Source organism: Aspergillus pseudonomiae, assembly GCF_009193645.1.
Source record: "Aspergillus pseudonomiae strain CBS 119388 unplaced genomic scaffold BDV37scaffold_124, whole genome shotgun sequence".
NCBI lineage: Eukaryota > Fungi > Ascomycota > Eurotiomycetes > Eurotiales > Aspergillaceae > Aspergillus > Aspergillus pseudonomiae.
In genome coordinates this window covers 54,974-81,557 of record NW_022476116.1, presented here as the reverse complement: position 1 = coordinate 81,557, position 26,584 = coordinate 54,974, and the positions used below count along the sequence as shown (strand labels likewise).

The following is a 26,584-nucleotide window of genomic DNA, read 5'->3' as shown; positions in this document are numbered from 1 at the left end:
CTAGGGTATACAGGATAGAATCACTCAGCGCTAGTCAAATTCTAACTACTTATCAGGTCAATGCAGAGGGACAGCAGAGACTATGCTAGGGTGTCCTAAGTGTAGTTTCCTAAAAAGCACTGGCGCTATGAGAAAGAAGATGGTACTGAGAAATAAAATAGCAGAGAACGAAACTAACCCCCCACCAAAACATGAAAAAGAGGTGAGAACGAAATTGCCCTGGGAAGTTATCGACACGTTTTCACGAATAGAATCCTAACCAACGAACTCGATTGAACCCTGCATATCGCGGTGACCTATCGATGATAGAAAGCCTGGATTAGAGGAAGCCCCATCCCATCTCTGCTTCTTCCCCCTCTCTCTCTTCTCTTTCGGGATGTCTCCATTAGACATGCAAATCATAATATGAAGCTTTTGGCGCTGTTTCAAAGCAGTAACATAGCCAGGAAATAGAGAGAGAATTTATCAAGCGTAGTCGAACCGCACGGTTCCATGCTCCTTATCCTCATACCAGAGGGTATATTCACAGTGAGCAGAGAAATATGTTGCCTGTATTTGATAATGGACTTCATAGTACTTTTCTTTATCATGACCAAGACGCACTGGGATGCGGGCCTTTTCAATTGCATCAAGATCTGGATTTAGAACCCCAAGTTTCTTTATACCTGACAAACAATAGTTAGCAGATGTAAACTGCGGTTTCCACACCAGTATCTCTGAGATTAAACTTACGGCGATTATAGTACCTAGGGGGTTCCTCTTCGACAGGGGTATCCAGCTCATAAAGGTTGATGCAGATTGAGTCAAAGTTCCCATCGCTACACAGTCGGTGCCTGAACCAGGAGGTCTCAATTGGTTCAGCTTCTTTGATCTCATCTCCCTGGAAAGTCCGTTAGTGGCTACTATCTCAGCATTTTACATATTATCGCACCTTCCGAATAAACCATTTCATAACTTTGATGCGATAATGCCCATGAAAATCACTCCAGTATCTAGCCTTGTTAATTTGAAGGTAAAGTAGACCCTTGTGGCAGCACATACCTTTTCTTTCGGTCATGGATACCACTCTTATACTCTGTGTCGTAGATGACACCATAGTGTTTTCTGGCTACTCGTGAATCAACTGAGGCTTTCGCCGCGAAAGGAGATATCTCCCCAAGAGATTTCATCAAAGCGCCCCTAACAACTGCAGTCCACCCATCAACTGGAGCCAGTACTTCTATGTCTTGAGGAAGAGCATCACGAAGATACCTGCGAAGGTACGGACTCTGTCCAAATCCCCCAACCAAGAATAGTGCTTTCACACTTTTCTTCGAGCTCTTCACTTGGGTATCCACAAGCTTATGAACCTCTTCGAGAATGGGCTTAAACAGGTCAGCCATCTCCTGTCCGCTTACCCTGAGTCGACCTCGATGAACATGGATCGCGCTGTCATCTGCAATTCCGGGGACAGGTATCATAGAATCCTGGGTTACATCTCCACAGAAAGCTCTCTTTATGACCATCTCGAAGCGTTGCATTGCTTCATCTAGTGTATCACGGCCCCATCCCGGGATTGAGGATAATCGGTTCTTCAGGAAATTTTCAAATAGCCTGTTCAAGAAAGTACTGCCACAGAGTGAACCATCTCCGGAAGCTTCTTCTTTAAGACGCAGATGAGGCTCCCGTTCAACGATGGAAAATGTTATAAGATCAACCGTACCACCACCCGCATCACAAAGAATGACAGTATCACCAATGTCTAATCCATGAGGATTAGATGCATTCAACGCATGGATTGCAGCCGCTTCAGGCTCGGAGATTAGACGTATTGTACCTTTTTCACCAAAGCCTGCATTCTCTGCACATCGAAACATTGCTGGAACAGTTAGAACAAACTCCAGGCTCATACCGTCGAATGAAGAGCCAATCTTAGACTTCAAAGTCTCGATGATATGCTTATGCAAACACCGGAGGTAGTCTGTCGCCACATCTTCACACGAAGAGTGGTATGGCTCAGGGACTCGACGTGCGTCATGGTAGCTTAAGGAGAGGGGCGAGGCTAAACCAAGCTTCTGATCAGCAGCAAATCCAAGCTTGATCCATTGAATACGGGGCATGCTGTCGTAAATCTGGAATCCCCACAAACAAGTCGGCCCAGATTCCCCGTACTCATATGCGACCTCAGTCGGCACTTTCTCGCTTGTCATCCCACCGAGAGAAGTATAAGAACCCTGCGGCCACTCATTGATAACATGATGTCTCTCGGGCTTGAACAGTTGTCAGTACGAGGCCAACTTGTAGAGGAAAAAATGACTTGCATTGCTCTCTGCGGCCCACGCAACACCTGAGAAGGTCGTACCAAAATCCACAGCCACAACGATTTTATTTCCAGTAGAGGTACCTTTCATGCCGCATTCAATAGAGCACTGCTTTCAATGGATCTGTACGCAGAAACAAGTATACCGAAGTGCAGTAGACTGTCTCTCTTTCCAGTAGTTGCTTACTGAAGTCAGAATAAGGTCAGGGTGAGCTGTAAGATATCAACAAGTTGAGGTGGAGAGGAGCCGAATCGACAGAGAAAGAAAAGTCAAGCTGCTATGTTGTGTCAGTCAGGTAGAAGTGAATAGGAATGGACCTGTGGGGGTTGTGGTCAAGCACAACATAGATTGTAGTAAGGCTAAAACAACAACATTCACGTCCTGCTCTGATCACGCTCTTAGCTCATAAGTCAATTACTAGTAAAATAGCTTATTCACTGTATTGCTTCAGGTCGACATAGTCATCCCTCATCAAGTACTGAGAATTTCAGGGCTTTCCATACTAATCTCAGACATTCCGCTTCGTTTTGGCTGTTACCTCCCTTCCTTCTCCCTCGACTCCTTTTCCTTGCGACAGAGGTAACATGAATGCAAATGGTGTCTCGATCACCAAAGGCTGCAGCGTATGTATGCCTCTCGGTCACAACGACTTTCACCAGTTCTCCGAAATACTAAACCGTCCTTTAGGATCAAAATGATTCTGTAGCCGGCAAAGTACCAGCAACCACCACCTCTTCGAGAGACTCGAACCGAAGCAAACACCCGGCACGAAGTGCTTTGGATAGATTGAAACGAACTGCAGTCTCCCTCCATGAGGATGTGGACCTGGTTAGCCAACGCATCTCGCAGCAAGCGAACAAGATTGAGCAGATGGAACAGCAATTGGAGAACGCACAACAACGCATCCAGAAGTTGGAGGTTGATCTTCAAACTCGAATATTTAGATCTATACCTGACTACCAGCTCAGTGATGCGACTGTTTCCGAGGATTTCCTGGTATTCCGCTATAGCCTCAGCGAGTGGGTGGAAGGATTTCCTGATATCAAGTCTTTCACCGAAACTTTTTATGATGCCACCTACCGCCAAGGTATTTGTGAGAACATGTTCGCCCTTCAGAGAAAGTTTCAGTTACAATTTGATCACGCACAAACTGAGATATTGACATGGATTAGCTTCTGTGTTATTGGAGAATATGTACTCGGACCTAGAGTATTCGCCGCACCACCAGCGGATCAAGAACTCATGGAACACCTTCATAAAGGGATGTCGATGCTGGAACCGAAAAAAGGTTGGTGCACCCTCCATCATTGAATACAGACGATTACTTATCTTCGTAGATATTGAAAGCGTTAATCTCTGGCGGTCGGATACAGTGAGGGCTTACACTGCAACTCAACTGCACAAGGATAGGGTTATTCAACACTGCACTGGATTGTCGGAGTATTTGCGTGGCTTTTTCAGTTACTTCAGGTTTGAGGAAACGTTTGATTGGGACCAAAAGTTTAGAAGACTCGAGAAGCAGGTCTTACCACAAATTGAACTGTTCGCCGGAACAATACCAGTGGGAACGGTATCGAGATGTAGGTGCCGATGGGACCCTACCTATAATTATCGACAAGAGCCATTTAAGTGATTTTATAATCATGGATGCCCATACTCACCAGACGCTCAATCCTCAGGCTGCGAGGTTTGCGAGTATGCAGGATGATGCACCTATTGGTGTGTTCCTTCTGGTTGTGTATCCGGCCTTGTTTCGGTGGGACCCCACGACGCAGAGCTTTATTCTGATTCAAAAGGCAGTGGTTTTGATCCAAGGATATGAGAGTTTGCCTCCAGACTTGAAGGCAGAGGTTGATTCTCTGGAAACAGAAGGGTGATATGCGATTCTGATGTTGTGCCTTGCGCCTTCCGCATGTCAAGTGGGAACTATGCTCTGGATGGGGGTCAAGGACAACGTGAGAACGTTTTCACATTCATGGGCAATTGCTTCATTGTTTTCCTTCCTTGTCATATTACCGCAGAATCAAGACGTGAGCCCCATTAAAGATAGGCTAAAACAAGCCAAGAAGAATATGTATACTCCTAGCGACTTGCGTAGCTAGTGTACTCCCATAGAGCTGTGCATGGCCTGTGGAAAGGAAAGAAGAAGAGGAGCCTACTGCTACCTAACCGATTAACAAGCACCTGACCTCCATCAATCATGGTCTGGTCAAGGCTGCAATGTGTGAGCCGGTGTATAACAGTTGACAGACAACAGCCTTCAAAGGGTATGAATCACTTGCTTCACCAGAAGCTCAAGGAATTCAGTTTGGTCAAAATCGTAAAATCTATTCCTTGAACACCATGTCTACAACATGACGGAGAAAGATATGAAATGGTGCCTACTATGTCTTCATTGCGCCGTTATACCCTATACACCTCAGACCCTAAAGGGTATCATATAAAAGACCCAGAAAGTCACACCTGTATAACAAAGAACACAAGAAAAAGAAGAAGAACGAGATTCAGGAGCTAGGCGGGCTTTTTCAATGCTGACGGTAATCCCATCATTACTCGATGGCCCTCCTCGCGGACACCTTTCGCTTCATCATTCTTTCCCTGCCTCTCCAGAGTTTCAGCGAGCATCTCGTCCGTGACACTGACCCAGAGTCGATCGTTGGCTTTCTTTGCCATTGCACGACCTGCTCGTGCGCTCTTTTCGGCCTGTTCACCGACAACCCCACGGAAATACTTCCAACTCATGAACGTTAGGGTCATGCAAGTAATCTGACTATTGCTGATTGCTGTGGCTGACTGCAAAGCTTGCTGAAGGAACTGCTTGGTCTGTATGGTTGATTCGGTCTGTACGGTAGCGCATACAAGATAGTAAGCTGCCTGGATATATTTGTTGGGGCTACCCTTGCAAAACGACTCAACAGTTGCCAGAATGTTGGGGAGCTGAAAATGAGACGCATGAGCTGGATCACGTAGTATGAGAACGGTATTGAGAGCTGCAAGAAGTGCAATATCACGCCGGGGGTCATTGCGGGCTGTTTTGCTCGTCGACGGAGATAACGAAAGAAAAGGGGATTGAAACGCATCGAGAGCAGCTTTCAGATCGCCAGTTGCTTGTGCAATGGTACCCGCAGCGTACTCCATCAGACATTGGACAGTATCAGGTAGACACTCGCCAAGCTCTTGGACTTCCTGTCGGAGGTCCTTCAGCGTTTTGCTGGCAAGGTCCCAGTCCGTGCGGCCACAGGCAAGGAAAACTTGTTGAAGGAGGAGGTTGCAGTACAGCGTCCTGCGCCATTCTACCCGCCTATTCGCATTGACCATTGACTCGGTGATGTCCTGTGGCGATTTGAAGCTCCCTGGACGACGAAGTTAGCATCAATTTAGCGTTAAACCACCCAAAGTGGACGTGGTGCTTGCCTTGTATCATGTGTATCCCCTCCTGGAGGAATTTCTCGGCTTTACGGCCATCGTATGAGTTCTTGCAGCTGAGTGTAATTGAACTTAAGAAGTAGCAAAGCGCATAAAGATCATGCTGAGGTAGCCAATTAAAGCTCAAGAGCAACGTGCCATTCTGGACCTGAAGAATGTCTCCCGTGTCTATTGACGATGGTCCTGCTGATTTACCGCTTAGAGGTATGGAGAACGATCCATCGGCACGCCAGTTGGGGTCGTTCAATCGCTCGTCCATCAAGTCTTGTAGGTTCTTCAGCTTCTGGGAAGATTGATTGATGTCATATTCAAGAAGGCTGCAACAAATATCGACCATCTGCACCAGTGTCGTCAGCTGCGGTATATGACGAAGCTCATCATTAAGCTGGTGACTCCGAGCAACCGCCAGGGCGCGTTGAGCCTGTTCAATGGAGTCGAAGCCGGATCCCTGTTGGAGGTGTGCAAGGGCCTCGATGACGGCCGACATGGCCGAAACAGCCTTATCACCATTGCGGTTGGCCATATTAGCGATCTTGTGGAGATGTTGCAGAGCTGCAACGGAGTCTTGGTGGCCTGAGGAAGACAGCGAGAGGGATACCCGGAGGAAACGAAATGCATACTCCCAGGCAGAGTGGCGATATCTACGCTAGTCAGCATATGATCTGTGCACCGCGAGTTTGAAAGTCACTCACGCTTCTACATCCTGGATCATTCCATCCACAGCTTTCATTGAGGCCTTAGGGTTTGTCTTGTGTAGCATCCGTGCCAAAAGATGTTGCATGCTGTATTTTAAGTCCAGCATACGGTTCTGCGATGTTGTAAGTAATCAGGGACACAACAACGGAATACAGAGCTGAACGCAAAGCGACTCACCCGCTCGCACAAGTCAATCTATCGGTAGAATGTTAGCAGCGTGGCTTGATAGTGATTTCACAGGTGTTAGACATACGCCTTTGCTCAATGCGGTCTCCGCTTCGAGATCGTTGTCCGTCTCCTCGAACAGAATGCGCGCATACCTTAATCGCACAAGCGCTTCGACTCGGGGTTGCAATCTCCAGTTCTAACAAGATTTAAAGAGAGTTAGTCGGAATCTGGCAAGATCGATATTAGCGAAGCAAGTTCACACCAACCTTCAACACCGCCTCCAAGCAACCAAGACCTGTTGCGACCAACTTATAGTATTCCTCCACTTCCAATTCTTGTTTCAGCAAGGCGACCATGGTTCCGTTATTGTGGGCCGCATTGAGATATTCATCTGCCATCGCCAGGAGCAGGACCTGATAGTCGATGGCAGGCTTTGCTGGTTTTTGGGGGCCCATTTGTCCAGCTTGTCGCTGCGCTTGCTTCTTGGCCGGCGGCCGTTGTAATTTCTGTTGTATTTCTGGGGGAGGGGCTGGGATCAATACTTGGGGGACAGGTCTGGGTGATAGTGCCGGGGGAGTTGCGGTAACAGGTGTGGGTCGAACAGTTGGGGGATTTGGTGCAATCGCGGCGGTAGTCTTGGGCATCATCTTTGGTGTAACCTTTGGTGTTGGTTTCGGCGTAGGCTTCGGGGTAGGTTTCGGTGTTGCACTTGGTGTAGCACTTGGTGTGGCCTGTGGAAGCTTGCTATAGACCTGGTTCCCTTGGTTTGGGCCGGCAGCTGTGTAGTACGTTGGTTGCGTTGCGGCGGGGGTGGTGAGCGCTGCGGAGAGGCTACTGGCTGCGGCGGTAGAGGCCGCAGGTTGTCCACCATATTGAGATGGCCTCTGGGTAAACTGTGAGGGTGATATCGAAGGGAGGGGTGGTGTGTTGAACAAGTCGGATGGGTTTACATATTGCTGTTGCGGCTGTTGCGGTTGCGGTTGCGGTTGCGGTTGCGGTTGTGGTTGTGGTTGCGGCGGCGGCGGTTGAGGTTGAGGTTGAGGCGGTGGTTGTGGTTGTGGTTGTGGCTGTTGATTATACGGATGTGTATAGGCGGGATACGCCGGGATCATGACCTGAGGATAAACGACTGGCTTGCCATATTGATATGGCGAAACGTTCGGGTGGGCATTATTATACAGTAGCTGCTGCGGCTGGATGGTCTGCTGGGGTTGAATAGGAGGCTGCTGCAGGTACTGCGAAGGATATTGGCCGTTATGAGGTGGTGGTGGTGGATAGCTCATCGCCCCAGGACGCAGATAATGCTTCGTGGTGATCGCTGCACTCTGCTTTTCCTGGAGTCTATGCTTTCGTTCATTTAGAAGTAGAAGTTGATGATATCCTTTGGGGGGCGTTTTGATCGCGATATTACTAGTAAATCCGCTTGTCCCTTTTGAGGTCGGCTTCGGAGAAACCCCCAAGGCGGTCAGTTTCGAGACAAAGAAGCCCTAGTCTCTCGGGCAGAGGACGTACTTCGCATACCATACATCCATGGTTCTTCTCTATTACCCTATTCCATGGACAACTGTCTTATGTCGGATAAACACTCGTCAGTCTCATATATACACTAGCCGAACAGGGAGTGAATTACCCTCCATTCCGGATCAGCACTCCCAAGAGGCTTACATATATTCACCACAGAAGTGCAAAGTATATCTCTAGATCTCTAGTATATACTAGTATTTATAAAGAGTTAAACCAACAAGAAATAATTACACGGTAAAGACAAAGAAGCAAACAAAGGAAAGAAAATGTCGGGTCATATAACAGCACCAAATCCCAAAATAGCGCCTTTATACAAAACCTGAACCATTCCCTTTGCTAGACATGGTCCACCCAACCTTCCTCTCCTTGCGTTCCATACACTTAGATCATATTAATCGATGTATATAATTGATCCATTGACTGGCTCTGCATACCAGGCTCTAGAATGTTCATTTCGAGAGACGGGGGATCGTTGAGAGGATGTTCGCGGATGGTCCAAGGACACAACTCGCTGCAGTTGTCCACATCGATCGTATTCTCTGCCGGATGAATTCTCTGCAGGGCCCATGCTTGGTCCGGAACAGGGGATGTCCCCCCAAGACATCTCTCAGTCCAAAAGAAATATGTGGCTTTTCCGGAGTTCTCGTCAACATGACAAGGTTGTTTGCGAGGGCATTTCAACGAAGAATTACAGGAGTTGCAAACGGATATTCGCTGGCAGGAGGCGCAGAAACTGTCATAAAGTCGGCAAATAGTGGTTTGACAAACGCTGGAGAGCCAGAGATCAACAGATCGGTGTGCGCATCCAAAGCGAGGTGTGATAAACTCTTCCTTCCCTAGCTGCCCTGACCCCGTCGATAGCTGATACTCCGTTTTTATCTTCAACTGGCCATTCTCGTCTAGCTCCGGAAACAATTCAATCTTCAATTCTGTAGAGCCATAATTTTCGGTGCAGGTATGCCAGCAGAAACGTTCCTGGATACCCGTCCCAAACTGTGCAGTCAAGGCTGTTATCGATTTCTGTCGCATCAGTAGGAGTTCGACGAGGTCCATTTTATCTCGAAACGTTAGCTTCTTGCATGGACACAGGTCAACTATGCCTGCGAGATTTCCTAGTTCACAAGTTCGTTCCTCGGGTTTTCGTTTGAGTTCTCGTGCGGAGAACAAAGTTCGTGGATGTAGCTTCAAGCATTTCGAACAAGCTCGCCATGTGTTGTTTTCTAACACTTTAACGAATTGCCACCGACTAGTAACGAAGTTGTGCCCATTTCGGTAATGATGGAAAAGTGGTGCGAAATCCCGATTGAAATGCAGTGACTTGGAGTCCAGGATTGCACCGGATATTGCAAACAGACGTTTAGACGTCAATGCCAGAGAGGCTTCTGCCAGCACTGGTAGATGAGAAATGATCTCCAACAGTAGCTCAGTGGGCAATTCGAGGAGGTAACAGCGTTTCCTGGAGTCAGGATTTGACCTGTCTGGACTTCGTGACCAGAGATGCATCTTTGTGAGAGTTTTTAGTCTTTTCCCAGCACGACGAAGACCATATGCCATATCGATGGAAAACCGTGAATCTTGACCATAGGCTGTACCGAGAACTAGGGCCTTCTTGAGTTGTTCTCGGATTTTTGAGGGTTTTGTATGGGGGTATGTATCTAGGGATTGACAGAGAGTCATAGGTGAGATGGAAGCCAAGTCGTCTCTTGCTGTAGCTGGAGTCTCATGGCGTATAATAAGAGGACTTGGAGCGTACCGCGTGACAAAGAGGTGACTCTACGAGAAAGAGGAAGAGAGAGAGAGTATGTGTGTGTAGAAGGAAGAACCTTTGACCTTGAAGTAGTCCACACGAATGCTCTCGGTTCGCACGCAAACGGCGCACGCGGCAGGGTCACAGTGTAATGACTGATATAAGAATTACATACCGATTCCGTATTGACTGATTTAGTGCAAGTAAAGTGGAAGCTCAACAGGAGAGCCTGCTGACTGGTATTGTATCAGAATTCCTGCCAGAAAATTTTTACAAAGTGGGTGCTAAAGTTGAAGAGGTCTATGATGCCATGTTCCATTCTATAGTTGGTTTCCGCATCCGGCATCCAAGCTGGTAACCGCAAAAAGAATTGCACACATCTCTCGATTCCTAGCTTCCGGAATGTCCTTGATTGCAGACAGGGGATTTGAACTTAAGAGTGTTTGCGACCCAGCTAGCCTGACCAGGAAAGAGATACAAACGCCGCCATGACTCTTGTCAACTGACAATCCTCTTTGGCGCCTCGTGATGTCCATGACGTACATCACGTGCTGAGTCATCTGGAGGCTGACTGATCAACACCAGGCGATACCCAAGAAGGCATAGCACGGTCACTGGTCTCAAGATAAGGTGCTTATGTCATACATTCCCATATCGGGCAATGATGCCGAGGCACATGAATCACGGCGCAAAAGAACTTGTTGGGAATAAATATAATTGGAACAATTATTATTGGAAGGGTCCGACATCTCATTAATTTTTCATTTTTTTCCATTTTCATTTCCTTTATCTTTTTGTTCTTTTCTTTCTCTCCGTTTCCCACTGATATTAATTTATTTACAAGCGTGGTCGGTTGTGATAAATCTCCTTACTCTTAGCCCGTATGGCCTCTGCTGAGACCTCTGCTACTACTCTCTTGACCTCCTTTTCGGTGCCGATTCTACTGTCGGGATTGCTCGTAATGGGCATGCTATCATGGTTGCGTCCGAGTGGCCGTGTTTCATTCTTCCACGCAAAAGACAATAACTTAATTCTGAAGAAAGTCGGGAAAGGAACTAAACAACAGATTACATTGACGGATCTCTGTCGTACCGCCACACCAGAGACATGTCCGCTCAACCCGTTTTTATTCAACGGCCATCTCCAAACGGCCTGGACCACGGTGAAATTTGATGACGTTCCTGTATACTACAAGCGCTGGATGTTCGAAGCCGATAACCCAATGTTCAGCGGGCATTTCGCGGTGGATTTCGTCGTTGATCCATTCGAAGCTCCCAAAGATAGTCAACTGACGGATCAGGAGAGAAAATACACGCAGCCATCGGGTTTGCCGGAAAGGACAGCGTTCTTCGCAGCAGATGAATTCGAAGCGCTTCCTTCAGATGATACGAAACCCATGCTTGTTATTCTCCATGGCCTGAGTGGTGGCTCTCATGAGATTTACCTGCGCCATGTCGTGGCACCTCTCATTGCTGATGGAGGATGGGAAGCGTGTGTTATCAATTCTAGGGGATGTGCTCAAACCAAGATAACCAGCAGCGTGCTGTATAATGCCCGTGCCACGTGGGATGTCCGCCAAGCTGTCAAATGGCTGCGGAAGACATTCCCGAACCGGCCATTGTTTGGGATCGGGTTCTCCCTCGGCGCAAATATCCTCACCAATGTAAGTCATCTCTGGCGTAGGTTGCTGGTTGTATCCTGATGGACTGGACTTGTACAGTATTTGGGCGAAGAAGGTGAAGCTTGCCAGTTGAAAGCCGCGGTACTTTGCGCAAGCCCTTGGAACCTAGAAGTAAGCTCCGTGACTTTGCAAAGCAGCTGGATAGGACTCGAGGTCTACAGTAAGGTGATGGGATCAAACATGAAACGACTTTTTGAACAGTAGGCTGTCCTCCGTACACCCGGACTTACTGCTGGTCGACTAACAGCCAATGCCATTAGGCACGTAGAGGAGGTCTCCAAGAATCCTCGAGTTGATATTGATGCGGTTCGGAGTACTACATACTTGCATGAGTTTGACCGGTGAGCGGCCACGCTATATGATATTATCTTGAGGTGATTCCTGACCTGTCAATTGGTATTAGGGCTTTGCAATGTGCGTCATGGGGTTACCCAACAGAGGGTGCCTACTATCGTGATGCTTCGTCCGTTGATTCGCTGCTTGCTATTAAGATACCTTTTTTTGCTGTCCAAGCTGAAGATGACCCCGTGAGTTCGACACGCTGGATTTGACTACTCATGCGCTGACGAGCAACAGATTGCTACCGTCAAATCACTTCCTTTCCAGGAAATTGGGCAAACCCCTTATGGTGTTATGATGACGACGTCCTGGGGTGGGCATCTTGGCTGGTTTGAACTTGGAGGCAGCAGATGGTTTGTGAAGCCAGTAAGTTGTTGCCTACCATTACTGCTGCTCTTCCACGCCTAACACATTGAACAGGTGACCAATTTCTTAAATCTCATGGCCAAGGAAGTCGACCTTGAAACTCCATTCTTGGTCGAGAACCCCGAGAAGGCTCCAGGCCACGTTGTCAACCATACGAGCAATCTCGATGTAACACCCAAACCGGAGTTTCATCCCATGCGTCGCAAACTGGAATTCCCGTCTACCCTTTTGAACTAAGCGTAGGAAGCAATCGTTCAATCGCAGTTTACAATGACCGAAGCCGTCGCTCGGGTGTGAGTTATGAAGCAAGAAGATTGTCATGAGTTGCCATTCATGTCAGAACATAGACCGGTGGAAACGCCAAACCCCATCTAGATACATAGACTTGGTATAGACAGAAATACTTTTGTACAGAAAATCTCAAGCAAATGAAACACTTTTCCTCTTCCCTTTAGACTTCGAAGACGACCCATTGGTATGAGCTGCTGTAGTATCAGTTTTCGTGTCTTCATTGCTATCACCCCTGCGCTTGCGCTTTTGACGAATCGCTGCCTTGGTCTCCTCCTGTTCGCCGATCCTCGTTAGTATCTTATGACCTCCCTGGAGAAGAAAACACATCTTCGGAGTAATATGACGCACCAATTTATTCTTCTTCTGGGCCTGTCTAGCCTCGGCTTCCTTTCTCTTCGCTTCTCGGATCTCCTCTAGCTGACGGGCCTTCTGCAACTTGGACTCAATCTGCCCTTCCTTCTCGGCATTGACCATAGCAAGAATGGTAGCCATTCCCTCCTGGGAAAGCGCATTAGCAACGAGGTATATAGGCGAGGAACCATACCACCCGTAGACATACCTGGTCGTCAACAAAAACCTTTCCCTTCTTCTTCCCTTTAGGCTTCACCACTCCAACAGGCGTGATTGCATTCAACTTCGGCAGGTCCAATTCCTCCTCCGTATACTCTCTCTTCTTTGTCTTCTTCAGCTGGCTGGATTCGGTGCGCGCCTTCGACTTAACTTCCTTTGGCGGCGGGCGCTTGACGGCTTTCTTGCTCACTTTCGATGCCGAAGAAAGAGGCTTGCTCTTATTCGAGTCCTTGCCCGAGGACTTGGCCGAGCCCGGTTTTGCTGCCATTTTCTTGTTGATTTTCGGTAGTATCTATGAGGTTTATCGCATGCACGTGGGGATTCAAAAAGAGACTCGGCGATGAAGAAAGACTCTCGACCAAGTCACGCCACAAGTGAGATAGGACGATAAATTGCACAACGTTGGATCGACAACAATAGAATTAGACTACCACACCAGAGATATAAGAATCAACAGTCTCAATGGGAAAAAGCAAAAAAACGAAGTAAAAAAACGAAATGAAAGAATCCAAGACCAAAGCCCCGTTTCGCAAAGAGAGAACGGCGCAGAAATTTTTTGAAACAGGCAGGCGGTGAAAGGATCCCGCCAAGAGCATGATCCGACCTCCACCATCCCATCTCATCGTCACGCTAACCCAAGCCCGAAAGGAACGTCGACCCTCTTTCCCAGCGTCTCTCCCCTCTTCCCCCTCCTAGTGTGCCATTGTTGAGTGCCCGGCTTGGGGTTGCAGACTCACATATTTTCAACATGACCATCAATCCCACCTATCTCGCGCAGCGCACGCGCTCCTGTACGTCCACCTTGCTCCCAGCAGACCGAGCCGGTCCGACCTTTAGAAATTGCCGCGATGTCAATGGACGAAAATGCAAAGCTAACCACCTCGCCTCCAACAGCTGTCAACTGGACCGACGCCAGGGCCCGTGTCCTCAAGTCCTACAGAGAATGGCTTAGAGCGGTCAGTAAGCCCCAATTCTTGTTCTTGCTGGTGTTCTGGCGTGGGTAGTCGTGGAGGGTTCACGACGGTCGATATCACAGACGAACCCAGTCGCTCGACCTAGGATCGTACCGCGTCATTATCCTCAAGTGCGAAAAAAAGAAACTAACATGGAACCCATTGAACCGAACAGTCCCCCGAGATCCAGACCATGTACTCCCTGAACATGCCCGTATCCGCCATCCGCACCAAGGTCCGCCAGGAGTTCGAGAAGCACCGCTACGTGAAGCAGCTCGGTGCTGTCGATGTCCTGCTGTTCCAGAGCCACTCTGAGTTCCAGGTTAGTTCCAGTTCGGTCTTTGCCGAGATGCGGTGGTTCCGAGTGCACGGTTGCGCTTGGCCCGTTGCAATCATGACCTTCTCAATGGGCATCAAGTATACTGATGCTTCTTTCTTACGCTCTAGGAAACTCTTAACTACTGGAAGCAGCTTTCTCATGTGATGAAGTACTTCCGTCCAGAGGAAGACCCCGGTGCCCGCCTACCTCCTAACTTCATCTCGGGCTTCTTGGAAGGCCGCAATTGAATTGAACTGTTCTTGAGTACCTTTGCATTGAGATTTCTACCTTGGTTCGGGGATTGCACCGATAGAGTGTTATGTAAATATTGTCTGAGTAGCTAACGTCGGATTTGTCAAGTTCACCGGTCTTTGATAGATGTAGTGTAAGTGTGGTACAATTAAGTGTGACGGTACCCCATTCTTACAAGTTCCAATAGCCTAACAAATTTGAGAAGATACATGTCGACAATATTGGATTCTACTAGCTAAGGTCCACCCCATTACGGGTATCCGCAATTTGTATATACTATGTTATCCAAAAAAAGCCCTACATCGGGTGAGCATGTCACCAAACCCATATGTTCTTGATACATAGCGTATGATATCAATAGTCTATAATAACAATGGCTGAGTTGCCGAAAGGGCATGAATAATGCTGAACCCAACGGCAAAACTTTTATCTAAGTGTACACAACGCCAGACAAACACCCCAGACCGAACAAATCAAAAGTAAATGCAAGTCAGAAAATGGTTAAGAGATTCAAGAGCTCATTTTATCAGCCTCGGAGGCATTGAAGGCATCACGAGAGGCGGTGAACTTGTCCGTAACAACATCACACAAGTCCATCAGGGAATCCAAGCCCTTCTCCAGTGCTTCCACTGCATTCGTTGTGTCTGGATTCCAAGGTTAGCTTTGTCGAGAAGAGACGAGCAAGGCCGCAATCCACGGAAAAGAGGACAGTCGAACATACCATAAGTCTGAATACGCAGGTTCATCTTCGTCTCCGAAGGATGGGGAATAGTATATCCACAGAATTCAACCTGAGGACTGTTCCAAGCTGTCAGCAAATGCCATATATACAAACCAGCACAACAACCAAGAACAACGTCAACGACAGAAATAAATGAACAGCGGCACATACTTCTTCATGATGGCATATCGTAGCGCATTGCCCAATGTATGACCCTCGCCGTCAAACTGGAAAGAGGCTGCTGTCTCGGTGGCTCCGGGAAGCTGTCATGTTATGAATTAGCAACGGACATCTTCGCTTTATTTAGGCGAAATTCAAATGTCGAGGGAGAGACGAACGACAGTGATTCGCTTTTCCTCCAACACCTCTTCTTGCTCGACCTGCTGTTCTTGTTCTTGAGGCGCCGCGGCGGTGGCGTCCAGCATGGACTGGTCCTGGTCTTGGGAGTGCACGGAGGCAGGCATGGTGGATATCGTACGTAGGGTTGCACGGGCGGAGGGGTGCAGTGACACTCGAGAAGAAGTTGTGAGGTCAACTTCGGATTTGCTGGCGACAAGGTAGAATGGGATTTCTTGGAACGAGATGCTCAGGTAATTGCGTTGAGCACGGTACCGGGTAGGGGCTTGTAATGCACGTTCTCGGGAAGTGGCAGGATTTTGAAATGACCTGTTTGCTCCTCTCTAAGTGCCTTGCGATATATTCTTGGTTGCGGTCCCTCAATTGTGAAGCTATCAGAATTGATGCCGAGTCCGTCGCAAAGCGGGAAAAAAAGCGAAAAACGGTTATCGATAGAGGGATTGACCGCCTTCGGGGTCGGAGGTTTTTTATTCTTGGCAAAATCATCCTTAGAGATTCAACAACGAACATGAATGGATTTCTGTTCAACAATTTTACTGTGAAAAATGTCAGCTGATCCGTAGAAAGCAGTCAGACGTTGTCCCACTTGCAGATTCCCCCCACAGCCATTGTGTTTGCTATTGGAACCCTTCATGTAGGCATATCGTCTCTGCCGCCATGGTCTACAGTCTAGTTATTTGTTTTGCATACCAATAGGTTACTCAGAACCGAGTGTACGATGTGAAAACCCTCTTGGCAGTCTGGTTCAGTCTCAGCTACCAGATACAGATGCCTATTTGGGGTAGAACGACGACCGGCCTTTCGGTGCCGCTGCTCGTAGCATCTTGAAGCTATAGCGGCGATCTTTCATATTTACTTAAAGGACTCAGGACGAAGGAGGCCCTTATCTGACCAGACCTGGGAGTTTATTATAGTAGGTAGTAGGACTAAAGTCGAACTCTAAACCTGGGAGAGAATTACGATGTCGACAGACGCCCCGATCTACGCATAATTTCCCAGCCACCCTTAAGCGTCTTGGTATATGTGCTCCTGAACCGCGGTTAAGGTCCGTCATATAGCATTCAGGATTCATCTGGGCGGTTCTTTGTCACCACGGGTCGGGGAGTATTGCAATTTCCTGAACAGGTACTACTTACTGTCCATACCCTAAAAATAGCTCGGATCGTCCATAAAGAATCGATCGAAATGAAAACTTTCGAGGACCTCATTTCTAAGGTGTATGTGGATTGGATGGAGTACACAATATCGAACCACTCGTTGGAAAGCCCACCTAGCGATCCTCAGTGGGTTCTACCATAAACTTCGGTCGAGGAAAGAATCCGAAACGTTGAGATTAAAATAAGACATACCAAACGGACGATGCACCCCGTAAGGAGCTATCCCATATAGCATAAAAGGAGGAGGGAGATGGTGGATAGACATCTAATTCTAGGCAGCTCCCACGAACCTAGGAGTTTATTGCGATCGACCGAGGGCCATCTCGCTTGACGCAAAGACCACCTTCCAGTCCACATGGGAGATAATATTAACAAACGATGAACAGTCCGTGCAGAAACAAGATTGCCGTTTCTATCTATCGCAAATCTCATGGAGTGCGTAATAGTATACGTAGGACGGAGTATACTCCGAGGGATGAGGACGAACCACCTTAACTCAGGGATTCAGCTTCGGGGTCCATTCGTTCTCCTGAACCTAGTCAAGTAATAAAACGAGTGCGTGATGTTAAATGAAATATCCGATAGATTTGTTGAGAGAACAAATATCGGGCTGGTTGGCGAGGTTCCTGTAACAGAATTAAAACAGAATTAAATTCTCCACGTCATTGCAATCTTCCATCTTTTCACTTGAAAGTTCCAAAGCGACGTCAAATCAAGGAAAAGATAGTAGGTGGTATCGGGTATAACATGTATGCAAGTAGCAGGATTTGTGTATCGAGTCAACGTGTTCATGTCATGAACCTGGAAACCATAGCGAGAGGGCCAAGTCAGAGTTGATCTGGACCCGACGGGCACATCCACGGAAGCTACTCCGGAAGTACCATAGTAAAACAATAATTTCTGGAGACTCGGGAAGGCAGAAAATTGGAAGACCCATAAACTAGTGGTTCGTGAAATGGCTGGCAGCTCGTTCCTTAAATCTAATTTGCAAGGAAGACACGTGGGTCCGCCAGGGTGACTTTTACTTACGAAGTACAGGCGAACTAGTTTCATGGCTCAATACCAAAAGAACCCATCTTCATCAGTCAGAATTCTGATATTATAATAAATAATTGCACAATTAAATTGATCGCGTATAATAGTATTACTCTTTTTTGAGGTCTTTGAGATGACTACTCAAAAAAAAACAAACCCGCTGGCAGGAGAATTCCCCGGTGTCCCAATTTTTCTTCTCCCCGGGAACGCCATGATACGGTAATCGTGCTCGAGATAAAGTACTATTAAGATAGGCGATCGGGTTTCCATGTTGAGCAATACACGGTGCTGCTCCGTGGCACAGGGTCCATGTCAATACAGTTCGACCACAAGCTTGTGCATACATTCATCTGCATGTAGCTGTACCTGTACCGAAGAGTGTTAGTAAAACAATTCATTGTACGGAGAACAGCTCCTGCTGCGACATGAGGACTCCATAATCCATACCACATACGAACTCTGTGCCCCCCCGGGGCACAGCTCCTCAACTACTGCAAACTAACTTCTCGAATCCACCTCCTCGACAGGGTTTAATCCACGAGTTAGGAATTGGTGCTGCAACCAACGCAGGGATCGATGCAATTCTGGCTCCTTAGTAGGAGCGGTCTGTATTTACTCTTGCGGGAATAAGCTCTGATCGAAAAGGCACCACGAGGTAATAGCTAACCAGCTATTATCTAGACCCTCCAAAAGACTCTCATTTTTCCTTGGCTTGGCGGTTTCTCACCATGCATCGGCTAATATCGCTACCTCGTGACTTGGATCGCTAAGGGATAAATGTCAGAGGTAGATTCCCCCATCGCTTTCGGCTCCAGAGTTGGGCTGATAAGGTAGTTTCACAGTGGAATAGCCACATAGCTTACTGGGGCTGGGGGCGATGAAGTCGATACAGTCAGATCATCCCTATCGGTACCGGCCTTGAAATTCAGTATAGCGGGGATATAGTAGTACTGTGATCAACCAAACCCTTCTTCATACTTTTAGGTTTAGGGAACTTTGACGGTGAAATGAGGGTTGAGCTAATTTCAAACATGGTCTTGAGTAGATGACCGTTACCATGGAACAAAGCTGAATGGGAAAACAGAAAGACCAAAAAAAAAGAGAAAGAAAGAAAAAAGTAAAAAAGGATAGTCAATTAATAATGACAGCCCTGAACGTCTAATTTAGATACTTTGCAGCCGCTCAGGCCCTTAACTAGACTCGCTGTCAACCCAAGGATAGGCAAGCCGATCCCATTGTAATCTTTGGGTGATGGGGACAAATACGGAGTGATCGGAGGTTAATTCAGGGACGATCATGGTCCATTTGTTGAGGATCTGAGGAGACATGTATGTGATGACGAGGCAGGCCAGGTCATTGATGACTGGTATGGGAGAAGGCTGACGGAGACAAAAAAAAAATTTTTTTCCCCTTCTGCCTAGGTAATTTGCTAAGACACTCCGGCATTGGATGCGACATAATAGATTGTCCGATAAGTCTGGAGGAATGGAGCTGTATTTACTATTCTCACACTATCAATGTAACTGTTGACCCGTCTGGGCATGTCACAATGTGACGCCCGCAAGCCAGGGCGATCCACTTTCCGCGTGATAATCGGGAGACAAAGCAGATCGTGGGAACTGTTGTTATTAATATAGTCAATATTTGGTGGCACTGCGGTACTTTGTAACGCCAGACTGCCGGAAGATGTGCCGTCTTCCTGTCTTAGGTAGGTAATTATCTGTTGGCTGATCAGGCCCTTGTCCTTACGATACAAAGTTGAACCTTTTTTCCTTTTTTTTTCCTCCTCTCTTTCTCTCATGTCATTGAATTAAGTGGAGTTGGAGGAACTGGACAAAAACAAAAGGTCAAAAGAACGTGGGAAAAATGTGACCCATCACATCTGTATGAAATCAAAGGAAATAGACGGCAAATGATATAGTTCCCAGGTTGCCAATATAAAGAAAGAAAAAGAAAATAACCTCCAAGTCAGCCAAGTCGGCTCCCAGGTACTGTATGTACTAGTAGTATAGAAACACTACCTCCATACATGCCCATGAGGAGTTGCAAGGGCCATGAGGGGAAGGGACACCACACTTCCTCGGTGATAAGTTACAACAGCTTTCATGGAACAGGAAGGGACTATTGTTTCCACCAGTTTGGCGCCAGTGGATAACAATCGGGTTGGTGAGGGACGCTTGTGTCGCAGATTCTTTGGGTGCTACGGGAGGCTAATAGTTCAAAGGGGGTGTTTGCTTGGTTTGACTTGGTTTCATTCTGTTCTGGTATTAAAGTTTGCTGTTATGATTACCTGACACAGAGGGAGAGAAATTTTTGAGCTGGGTCGGACTATAAGCCATTGTCACACCTTCTTATTTATTTATTTGTTTGTTTGTTTACTTGCTTGAGTTTCTTGTATGAAGGAAGGGGAAGGAGGAAATTTCAATTTGTTTCATAGAGGAGTAGTAATATGATTCATATCTCGGTGATCAAGTTGGATTCTTCTCACATGTACTCCGTATCGAGACAATTAGTACAGCGTACAGAAGGTATGGTCATAACATCACGTTCTCCAGCAATTTTAAGCGCCAGCAGTCCTGAATCACAACCTACAGGATGGGGTCGCAAGGGAAGAGCCCCTACATTAGCTGAAAGTAGCTTAGCGGGGAACATTGTCAGCTGGTTTTACATACATGGGAAAAGGTTTTTTTTTTTCCTTTTTCCCTTTTTTTTTCATATTTGCATTTTGGAAAATCCTTCGTTCCTTTTAAATATCATATATCACTTTTTCCTTATTGATTCCATTAGATGTAGAAACATTGACTACCTTATTATCTGTAAAATATTAAATTAATGAAGAATGAATTACAATATATTGGTATGGTCACTGATTGCTTGCTTTACCCCCGAGTAGTACTACAGGTGGTACAGACATGAAATAGTACTAGTAGAAAGACCACCAGCACACAGCATCATCCACACTAAAAAATTGTCACAGAAGTGTCAGATCATCAGCGGATGAGCCCTCAACAGAAACAAACCATGTCTCAGCCTCTACCAATAAGATCAGCCCCTCTCCACTACACACCTGAACCCTCAGGAGTTTGATGATTATTACCCTATGGGAGGGTCGATAAGGTGGAATCTCTTGTAATATTATCCTTCATTATAATTAGAATTTCTTGTATTAATTTAATTTAATTTAATTTAATTTATTTTTTTTCTGTTTTTCTCGATCTTTTTTCATCCCATCCTTCCAACACATGTTACAAGAAGTTGTTGTTCCAAATGTATGTAGTATAGTCCTCCTAATCATCTTGGAGCAGTGCCAATGTTCCCCCCCACATCCGAGCTCCATACATGACTTGTCTTGAATCTCTTGTCTTTTGCTCCGGTTTCGACCCAATCAATACCATACATACAGCTCTCTCACTCTCACTTGCACTTGTTTGGTCTCATTTTGGTAGACTTTTCTTTTTTTTTTTCTTTTTTGGCCCTATTTTTTTCCCCTTCTTTCTCTTGGTTTATTACCATTAAGATTATAATCTCTCTAAAGTGTGGTACCGTTTGGAATTACTACCACTTCTCAACCCTGATTGATTGACGTGAATTTCTCCCCCCAGTTCTTTGTCCCACTGCTCGTTTCTTTCTCTACTTCACCCATACAGCCTGGAAAATCTACTAAATAATCATCATCATATCCGCTCTTCTACTACACCCCTCTTCCTCTTCCTCTTCCTCTTCCTCTTCCTCTTTCTTTTTCTTCTCCTTCCCTCTCTTCCTTTCTCTTCCTCCCTCCTCCCCCTTCTCCCTTTTTTTAATTTCTGTATTTCTACCCAAAGGAAGTGGAATTACCTTCGACACCTCCCTTTTTCGGTCACTTGCGTATCGCTGGGCCAGCCTTGTCGACATCCCGGTCCATTTCCTTCGCTCGCTTGCTCTGGATCGTTCTCCCGCTCCAACCGACCTCTCAGAGTCGCCGCACTGCCGCCCAGCTGCTACTACTGTTAGTTAACCGCTGTTCCCAAGCATCCGGCCACACCTCGTCACAGTTCCACCCCCGAACTGTTTGACCAACAGCTGCTTGTGTGCCACTTTTTTTTTGTTGGCCCCCTCCCACCCTCCTCCCTCTGTCGCCGTGCGCGATTCATTGTCGCTGTCGTCTTGGTTTCGGGTTGGAATTGTTCCTAGAGCTGTCGCCACCCCTTCGATTTCAGGGCTCTCTCGTTCCTAGAATATAGCCGCCGACACTGCCGAGTTTGGAGAATTTGCGCGCTATCTGGTTCGGCCTCATCCTACCCTATCAATAGCCGGGCGCCTGGCACAACAAAGCTTGACACCTTGCCCGCTACGCTTCGCTGGGCGTTCTAGAGCATCGGATAGACCGTGGGTGGCATAGTCGTCCCAGCTATAAGAGAGTTTGTGGTTTATATACGGTATAAGGCGTGACTTGAATGCATCGTTAGAAGTGGAGAGTTGTGGATTTTCAGCATCGACGAAATACTCTCGAATCTTCCTTTCCAGTATATACCCTCGCATTTATCTTGCGAACATGTCTACTGCAGTCGCTCCCGCCACAGCTGCCCCGTTGACATCTTCGCACATGAATCGCGATCCGAGCCCCAAAAATTGCCCGACGTTGGCTCCCACAGCTGGTAGCCAGTCTACCTGCACTCCGCCTAGGCCTTCGGGGCCTTCTCGGGATGGGTCATCATCAAAGAGTTCGCCCGCAGGAAGAAAACAAACATCGCCTGCGTAAGTATCTTCCGAAGGCCCAAAATCCTCGCCTAGGTTGAGAAGCTAACGGTTGATCAGGTCGCAAAACGGAAGTACTGCCCCCAAGGTTATCGTCAAGAAAGAACCCCCGTCCTCGCCTGCCATGCAGTCCCACTCTCGGCCTCGACCGCGGAAACTAGATTTATCAACGAGTCTTCCGACCTCCGGTGGTTTATCAGCCCGCGCTCCTGGTGGTCCTATGACGGCCCGGGAGGGTGTCAATATGCACCAGGTTGGAATCGCTTGCCTATCGCCGGGTTTCCAGACACACGATCCAATTATGAGAGAACAATTACAGAGAAGCCTGTCAGTGAGAGACCAGCAGAGGTCGATAATTGAGTCACGGTTGCAAAGGTCCGCCAAGGATGACGGCCCAGACGGAATAAAGCCATCCGAATCCTCGTTCGGCCTCCCCAAGGCTAGTGCTTCGAAACGGAGGCCTCCCCCAGGCCTCTCCATCGTTCCGCCCTCTGCAGCACAATTTGCCCATGAACGTGTCATCCAATCCGCGCCATTGAACCAGACCTTTACCGGCAGACACCAACCGCAGCCGTTAACACGCCAAGTTGCCAATCAGAGTCCTACATTAGCATCGACGTCTCATCTTCACCATATCCCTGTTACCCAAACGAACAATCGACTTCCTCCACTTTCCGATGTTTTCGGCTCTGATGCTTTGGGCTCCCGTGAGCGGGACGTAAACCGCGCGCCGTTTTACCAGAATGCATCCAACTCCAACTCTTCCCAGTCAAACAACCTACCGCCACTACCATCTCCTAGAATCCCGGGAACCGCCACCCAGGTTCCTAAGCGACCACGGGAATACCGTTCGGCGGAGGAGGCTGTCCAAGAGCTGTCGGGTGGACGGGAGGACCTGCTGCCACGCATCGTTCACTATGGGGGCCACCAGCCCCCGACTCCACCATCCCCACGTGCCGTCAACGGCCAACCGAAGTCCGCAGCAGTTCATCCCGAAGCGGCACCGATACACAATGCACAAGTCCCCTCTTCCCAACCCATGTATCCCTCCGAGAGGACCGCTCGTCGCCGCACTAGAAGTGAGTACGAGCAGGACAACGGAAGCCCTCCCCTGGGCCACGGTCCTGAACCACAGTACCGGCCAAACCCAGCGGTAGCACCCTCCGCGGGGGCTACTTATGGCCCATTCGGAGCCGGCAGAGACTCTCCTGAGACCCAGCGCAGAAAGAAAGAAGAGTTCCTGGCACTATGTGCAAGAGCATGGGATCTGTTTCATTCATAAGTTTCTTGTTTATCACGGCCGGTCGTCTTCAGTACTCTTCGAAACGGTCCAACTATGGTTCATGTCCACTAAGACGGGAGACCATTGCTCTGTGTGTTGTGTCCGCAGCAATGTGATACTCTAGTTTGACGACTGGGGACTAGTAGATATTACAACAACCGCTCCTCGGGTGTATCTTTATAATGAGCGGTGTCAGCCACCTGGGCATGATGAATATACATGACTATCTATACGAACAGCATGAACAGGATGTCATCCTAACCGGTGGGGGATTAGGTCATTTTCGACGTTGCCCTTTCGCCGTGATTTGACATTTTCATTCTCGTCATTCTCACCATTTATTTTATAGTTTTCTTCTGCATTTTTTATTTTTATTTTTTTTTTTCACGTTTATACCATCCAAAGTCTGAGTTGAAAGGTGCTTTGAGTGGGCAGCCTTTCAATGGACTTGCGAGGCGTTTCCTTGTGATTAATTAGGGTTTCTTTTGATTTTGCCAAGACCATGTGAGAATCATGTGGATGCCTGTTTTTGAAGGCATGGATTTTTTCTTTCTGCCACCACGCACTCTTTTAACATTGCTCTATTTCTCATGTCGCGTTGGGATACCATTGTTTGATCGCTCTACTATTTTGACTTCACATCCCCTTTGGATGATTTATGCTCTTACATTCTTTATGATCCCCATTCTCCACTTGGATATCTTGAATTTACGACTAGGGCGTCGGATTTGGAACGAGTTCGTGCGAACTTCCGGCAAGGACATGCGTCCTTCCACTTAATGATAACTAATACCGTGATGTTTGTCTAAAGGCAAAACTGTAACTACACTTGCTGCTCTAAGCGATGTACAGGCCGGTTTGCGTGTAGTCGTTTATACATATACAGAGAAGTACATACAACCTCAAAAGTTGCAACGCGTAGACAGAACAAAATTGAGTCGTGCTGAAGGCTGTGGCCGGCGAAAAACTAATTTTATTATACGAGAGTGCATGAACAGAACTGCAGTAACGCTGTCAGGATTGTCTCACGCCATCCGCCGCCGTTTCCTGCCACCGTCATCGTTGCCCTCGTTGCCCAATCTGCGTTCCATGGGCATCTCTTTCCTTTCCTTAGAGGCAATCTTCTTCCGTCTCCTTTCCAGGGCCTTCGTGCGTTCCTTCGAATTCATATTCTCGTATTTCTTGAGCATTACTTGCTTCTTGAGATCGGATTTCTTCAAAAAGTATGGGTTGCTCTTCTTTCCTTCGCGGATGAGCTGTTTCTCTCGTTTCTTATGCTCTGCCATCACCTCCTCTTCTCGCCTCCTGTTCTCAATTGCACGTAGACGATCCGACGTGGACCGAATCTCACGCTTCAAAGCCTCCTTCTCCTCGGCGTTCTTTGTTTTGGCGAACTTGGCCTTTAACTCTTTCAGCTCTGAAGAACGATAATCGTCTAGGAACGAGTATGCTTTCCTGGCTGTTTCAGCATCATGGCGACCGCCTTGACTGAGCACCGTCGGGTCAAACCGTGGGTCTCGTGATTTGGGCACTGATGGGGGTTCGACAACAGTGCGCTTGCGCGAAACGGCACGTTTGGATGATTGGACCATGGGGGCATGTTTCGAACTCCTTGCAGGTTTCACCGAGTCCTTAGATTTTCCTGATTCTTGACGCTTCTGCTCCCGTGCCTCGCGAATTCGCGCTCTGATGTCGTCTAGCGGGGATGTCGTCGGCGGGGATTCTTCTGTAGGTTTGGCAGTTTTTGCATGGCGCTTGGCTTTCGGACCGAGGGACGCTTGTGCTTTGGCGAGGGCTCCAAAGGATATGCTACTAAGGGATGCTTGAACATCGTCTTCTCCATTATCATCGTCTTCGCTGTCTTCGTCGTCTTCTGAGTTGACGGGCGCGTCGTCTTCAGACTATTGCGAAAGTCAGAATGGCGTTATGTAGGCCAGGGAGTAGGAACATTGCAACGAACGTTGTCATCATCATCAGTCTGCTCCAATGCTTCGTTGTCAAGATCATCTGAACCTGAATCCGATTCACCTGAGTGTCCATCACCGCTTCCTTCCTCAGATGCTGACTCTTCCGAATAAATTTCTTCATCTTCCTCCGGCAAAGCGCGCACGCGACGGTTGAGGAGATCGGAGATCGCCATTTTGAAAGTAGTTCTTTCCGAGTATTACAACAGATCCAAAGAAAGAAAAAGAGAGCTAAGGATCCAAGAAGCAAGTGTATCAATAGAAGCCCAATCAATGGCGGTGAAGTTGAAGCAAAAAAAATGCAGCGATACTGCCGGTCGTTAAGGCGGTGAGTAAAGTAGCTTCGCTCTCGCTGGTGGATCTGGACCGTTTGGCCGCGATTTTCCATTTCGCCATCAGTTTCATCGCATTCTCATTTGCTCTCTTACACCTTTCTGTTGGCTGTATCACCTCGTTCGTGTGCCCATGGGATGCCGCTCATGTACGGCCACCTTCTCCTATATTTTCACTTCCGCTCTACCCTCCTCACTTTCCGCAGTGCATGTTCGCATGTTTCAAAGTGGGGCTTCCTCTAAGGTGCATCGGCGTAGTTCTTGTCTTGTTTGATAAACAACTGACCTCTATAGTTTATCCCGAAGTCTGTATCGGCGCCATTTTCTACTTCGACATTGCTTTCACATTTGTCCCATCGGAAGAAACAAT

General features: G+C 47.5%; 8 protein-coding genes across 8 annotated transcripts; 4 read left to right on the top strand and 4 right to left on the bottom strand.

Annotated features, from left to right (window-relative positions):
* Positions 1 to 465: 465 nt before the first annotated feature.
* Positions 466 to 2,099, bottom strand: BDV37DRAFT_288656 (Hsp70 family protein; the record flags this gene model as incomplete). Its single annotated transcript, XM_032088304.1, has 4 exons — positions 466 to 665; positions 733 to 880; positions 932 to 992; positions 1,042 to 2,099. 4 exons carry the CDS (start codon positions 2,097 to 2,099, stop codon positions 466 to 468), a joined length of 1,467 nt encoding a protein of 488 aa, XP_031935632.1.
* Positions 2,100 to 2,884: 785 nt separating this feature from the next.
* On the top strand, positions 2,885 to 4,727 carry BDV37DRAFT_291136 (uncharacterized protein; the record flags this gene model as incomplete). The annotated part of the gene is made up of 4 exons (XM_032088872.1): positions 2,885 to 2,923; positions 2,988 to 3,588; positions 3,674 to 3,822; positions 3,863 to 4,727. 4 exons carry the CDS (start codon positions 2,885 to 2,887, stop codon positions 4,175 to 4,177), a joined length of 1,104 nt encoding a protein of 367 aa, XP_031935631.1. The 3' UTR covers positions 4,178 to 4,727.
* An 84-nt stretch (positions 4,728 to 4,811) lies between these two features.
* BDV37DRAFT_276239 (uncharacterized protein) lies at positions 4,812 to 10,830 on the bottom strand (the record flags this gene model as incomplete). The annotated part of the gene is made up of 9 exons (XM_032085530.1): positions 4,812 to 5,653; positions 5,715 to 6,367; positions 6,419 to 6,534; positions 6,600 to 6,617; positions 6,676 to 6,786; positions 6,857 to 7,931; positions 8,207 to 8,239; positions 8,536 to 9,769; positions 10,734 to 10,830. 9 exons carry the CDS (start codon positions 10,828 to 10,830, stop codon positions 4,812 to 4,814), a joined length of 4,179 nt encoding a protein of 1,392 aa, XP_031935630.1.
* Positions 10,831 to 12,575: 1,745 nt separating this feature from the next.
* loc1 lies at positions 12,576 to 13,628 on the bottom strand. The gene is made up of 3 exons (XM_032090478.1): positions 13,098 to 13,628; positions 12,887 to 13,036; positions 12,576 to 12,811 (listed from the first exon to the last, which is right to left on the bottom strand). Exons 1-3 carry the CDS (start codon positions 13,374 to 13,376, stop codon positions 12,668 to 12,670), a joined length of 573 nt encoding a protein of 190 aa, XP_031935629.1. The 5' UTR covers positions 13,377 to 13,628; the 3' UTR covers positions 12,576 to 12,667.
* A 14-nt stretch (positions 13,629 to 13,642) lies between these two features.
* Positions 13,643 to 14,884, top strand: BDV37DRAFT_263655 (putative NADH-ubiquinone oxidoreductase B14 subunit). Its single transcript, XM_032083591.1, has 4 exons — positions 13,643 to 13,899; positions 14,003 to 14,064; positions 14,237 to 14,383; positions 14,509 to 14,884. Exons 1-4 carry the CDS (start codon positions 13,857 to 13,859, stop codon positions 14,626 to 14,628), a joined length of 372 nt encoding a protein of 123 aa, XP_031935628.1. The 5' UTR covers positions 13,643 to 13,856; the 3' UTR covers positions 14,629 to 14,884.
* A 26-nt stretch (positions 14,885 to 14,910) lies between these two features.
* BDV37DRAFT_263651 (DNA-directed RNA polymerase core subunit RPC19) lies at positions 14,911 to 16,310 on the bottom strand. Its single transcript, XM_032083590.1, has 4 exons — positions 15,692 to 16,310; positions 15,525 to 15,616; positions 15,354 to 15,430; positions 14,911 to 15,276 (listed from the first exon to the last, which is right to left on the bottom strand). The coding sequence occupies exons 1-4, from the start codon at positions 15,815 to 15,817 to the stop codon at positions 15,143 to 15,145; spliced, it is 429 nt and encodes a 142-aa protein (XP_031935627.1). The 5' UTR covers positions 15,818 to 16,310; the 3' UTR covers positions 14,911 to 15,142.
* Positions 16,311 to 21,159: 4,849 nt separating this feature from the next.
* On the top strand, positions 21,160 to 21,490 carry BDV37DRAFT_33341 (uncharacterized protein). The gene has a single exon (XM_032090476.1). It carries the CDS (start codon positions 21,242 to 21,244, stop codon positions 21,416 to 21,418), a length of 177 nt encoding a protein of 58 aa, XP_031935626.1. The 5' UTR covers positions 21,160 to 21,241; the 3' UTR covers positions 21,419 to 21,490.
* Positions 21,491 to 22,113: 623 nt separating this feature from the next.
* BDV37DRAFT_33343 (uncharacterized protein) lies at positions 22,114 to 24,175 on the top strand. Its single transcript, XM_032090477.1, has 2 exons — positions 22,114 to 22,636; positions 22,697 to 24,175. The coding sequence occupies exons 1-2, from the start codon at positions 22,434 to 22,436 to the stop codon at positions 23,916 to 23,918; spliced, it is 1,425 nt and encodes a 474-aa protein (XP_031935625.1). The 5' UTR covers positions 22,114 to 22,433; the 3' UTR covers positions 23,919 to 24,175.
* The last annotated feature ends 2,409 nt before the right edge of the window (positions 24,176 to 26,584 follow it).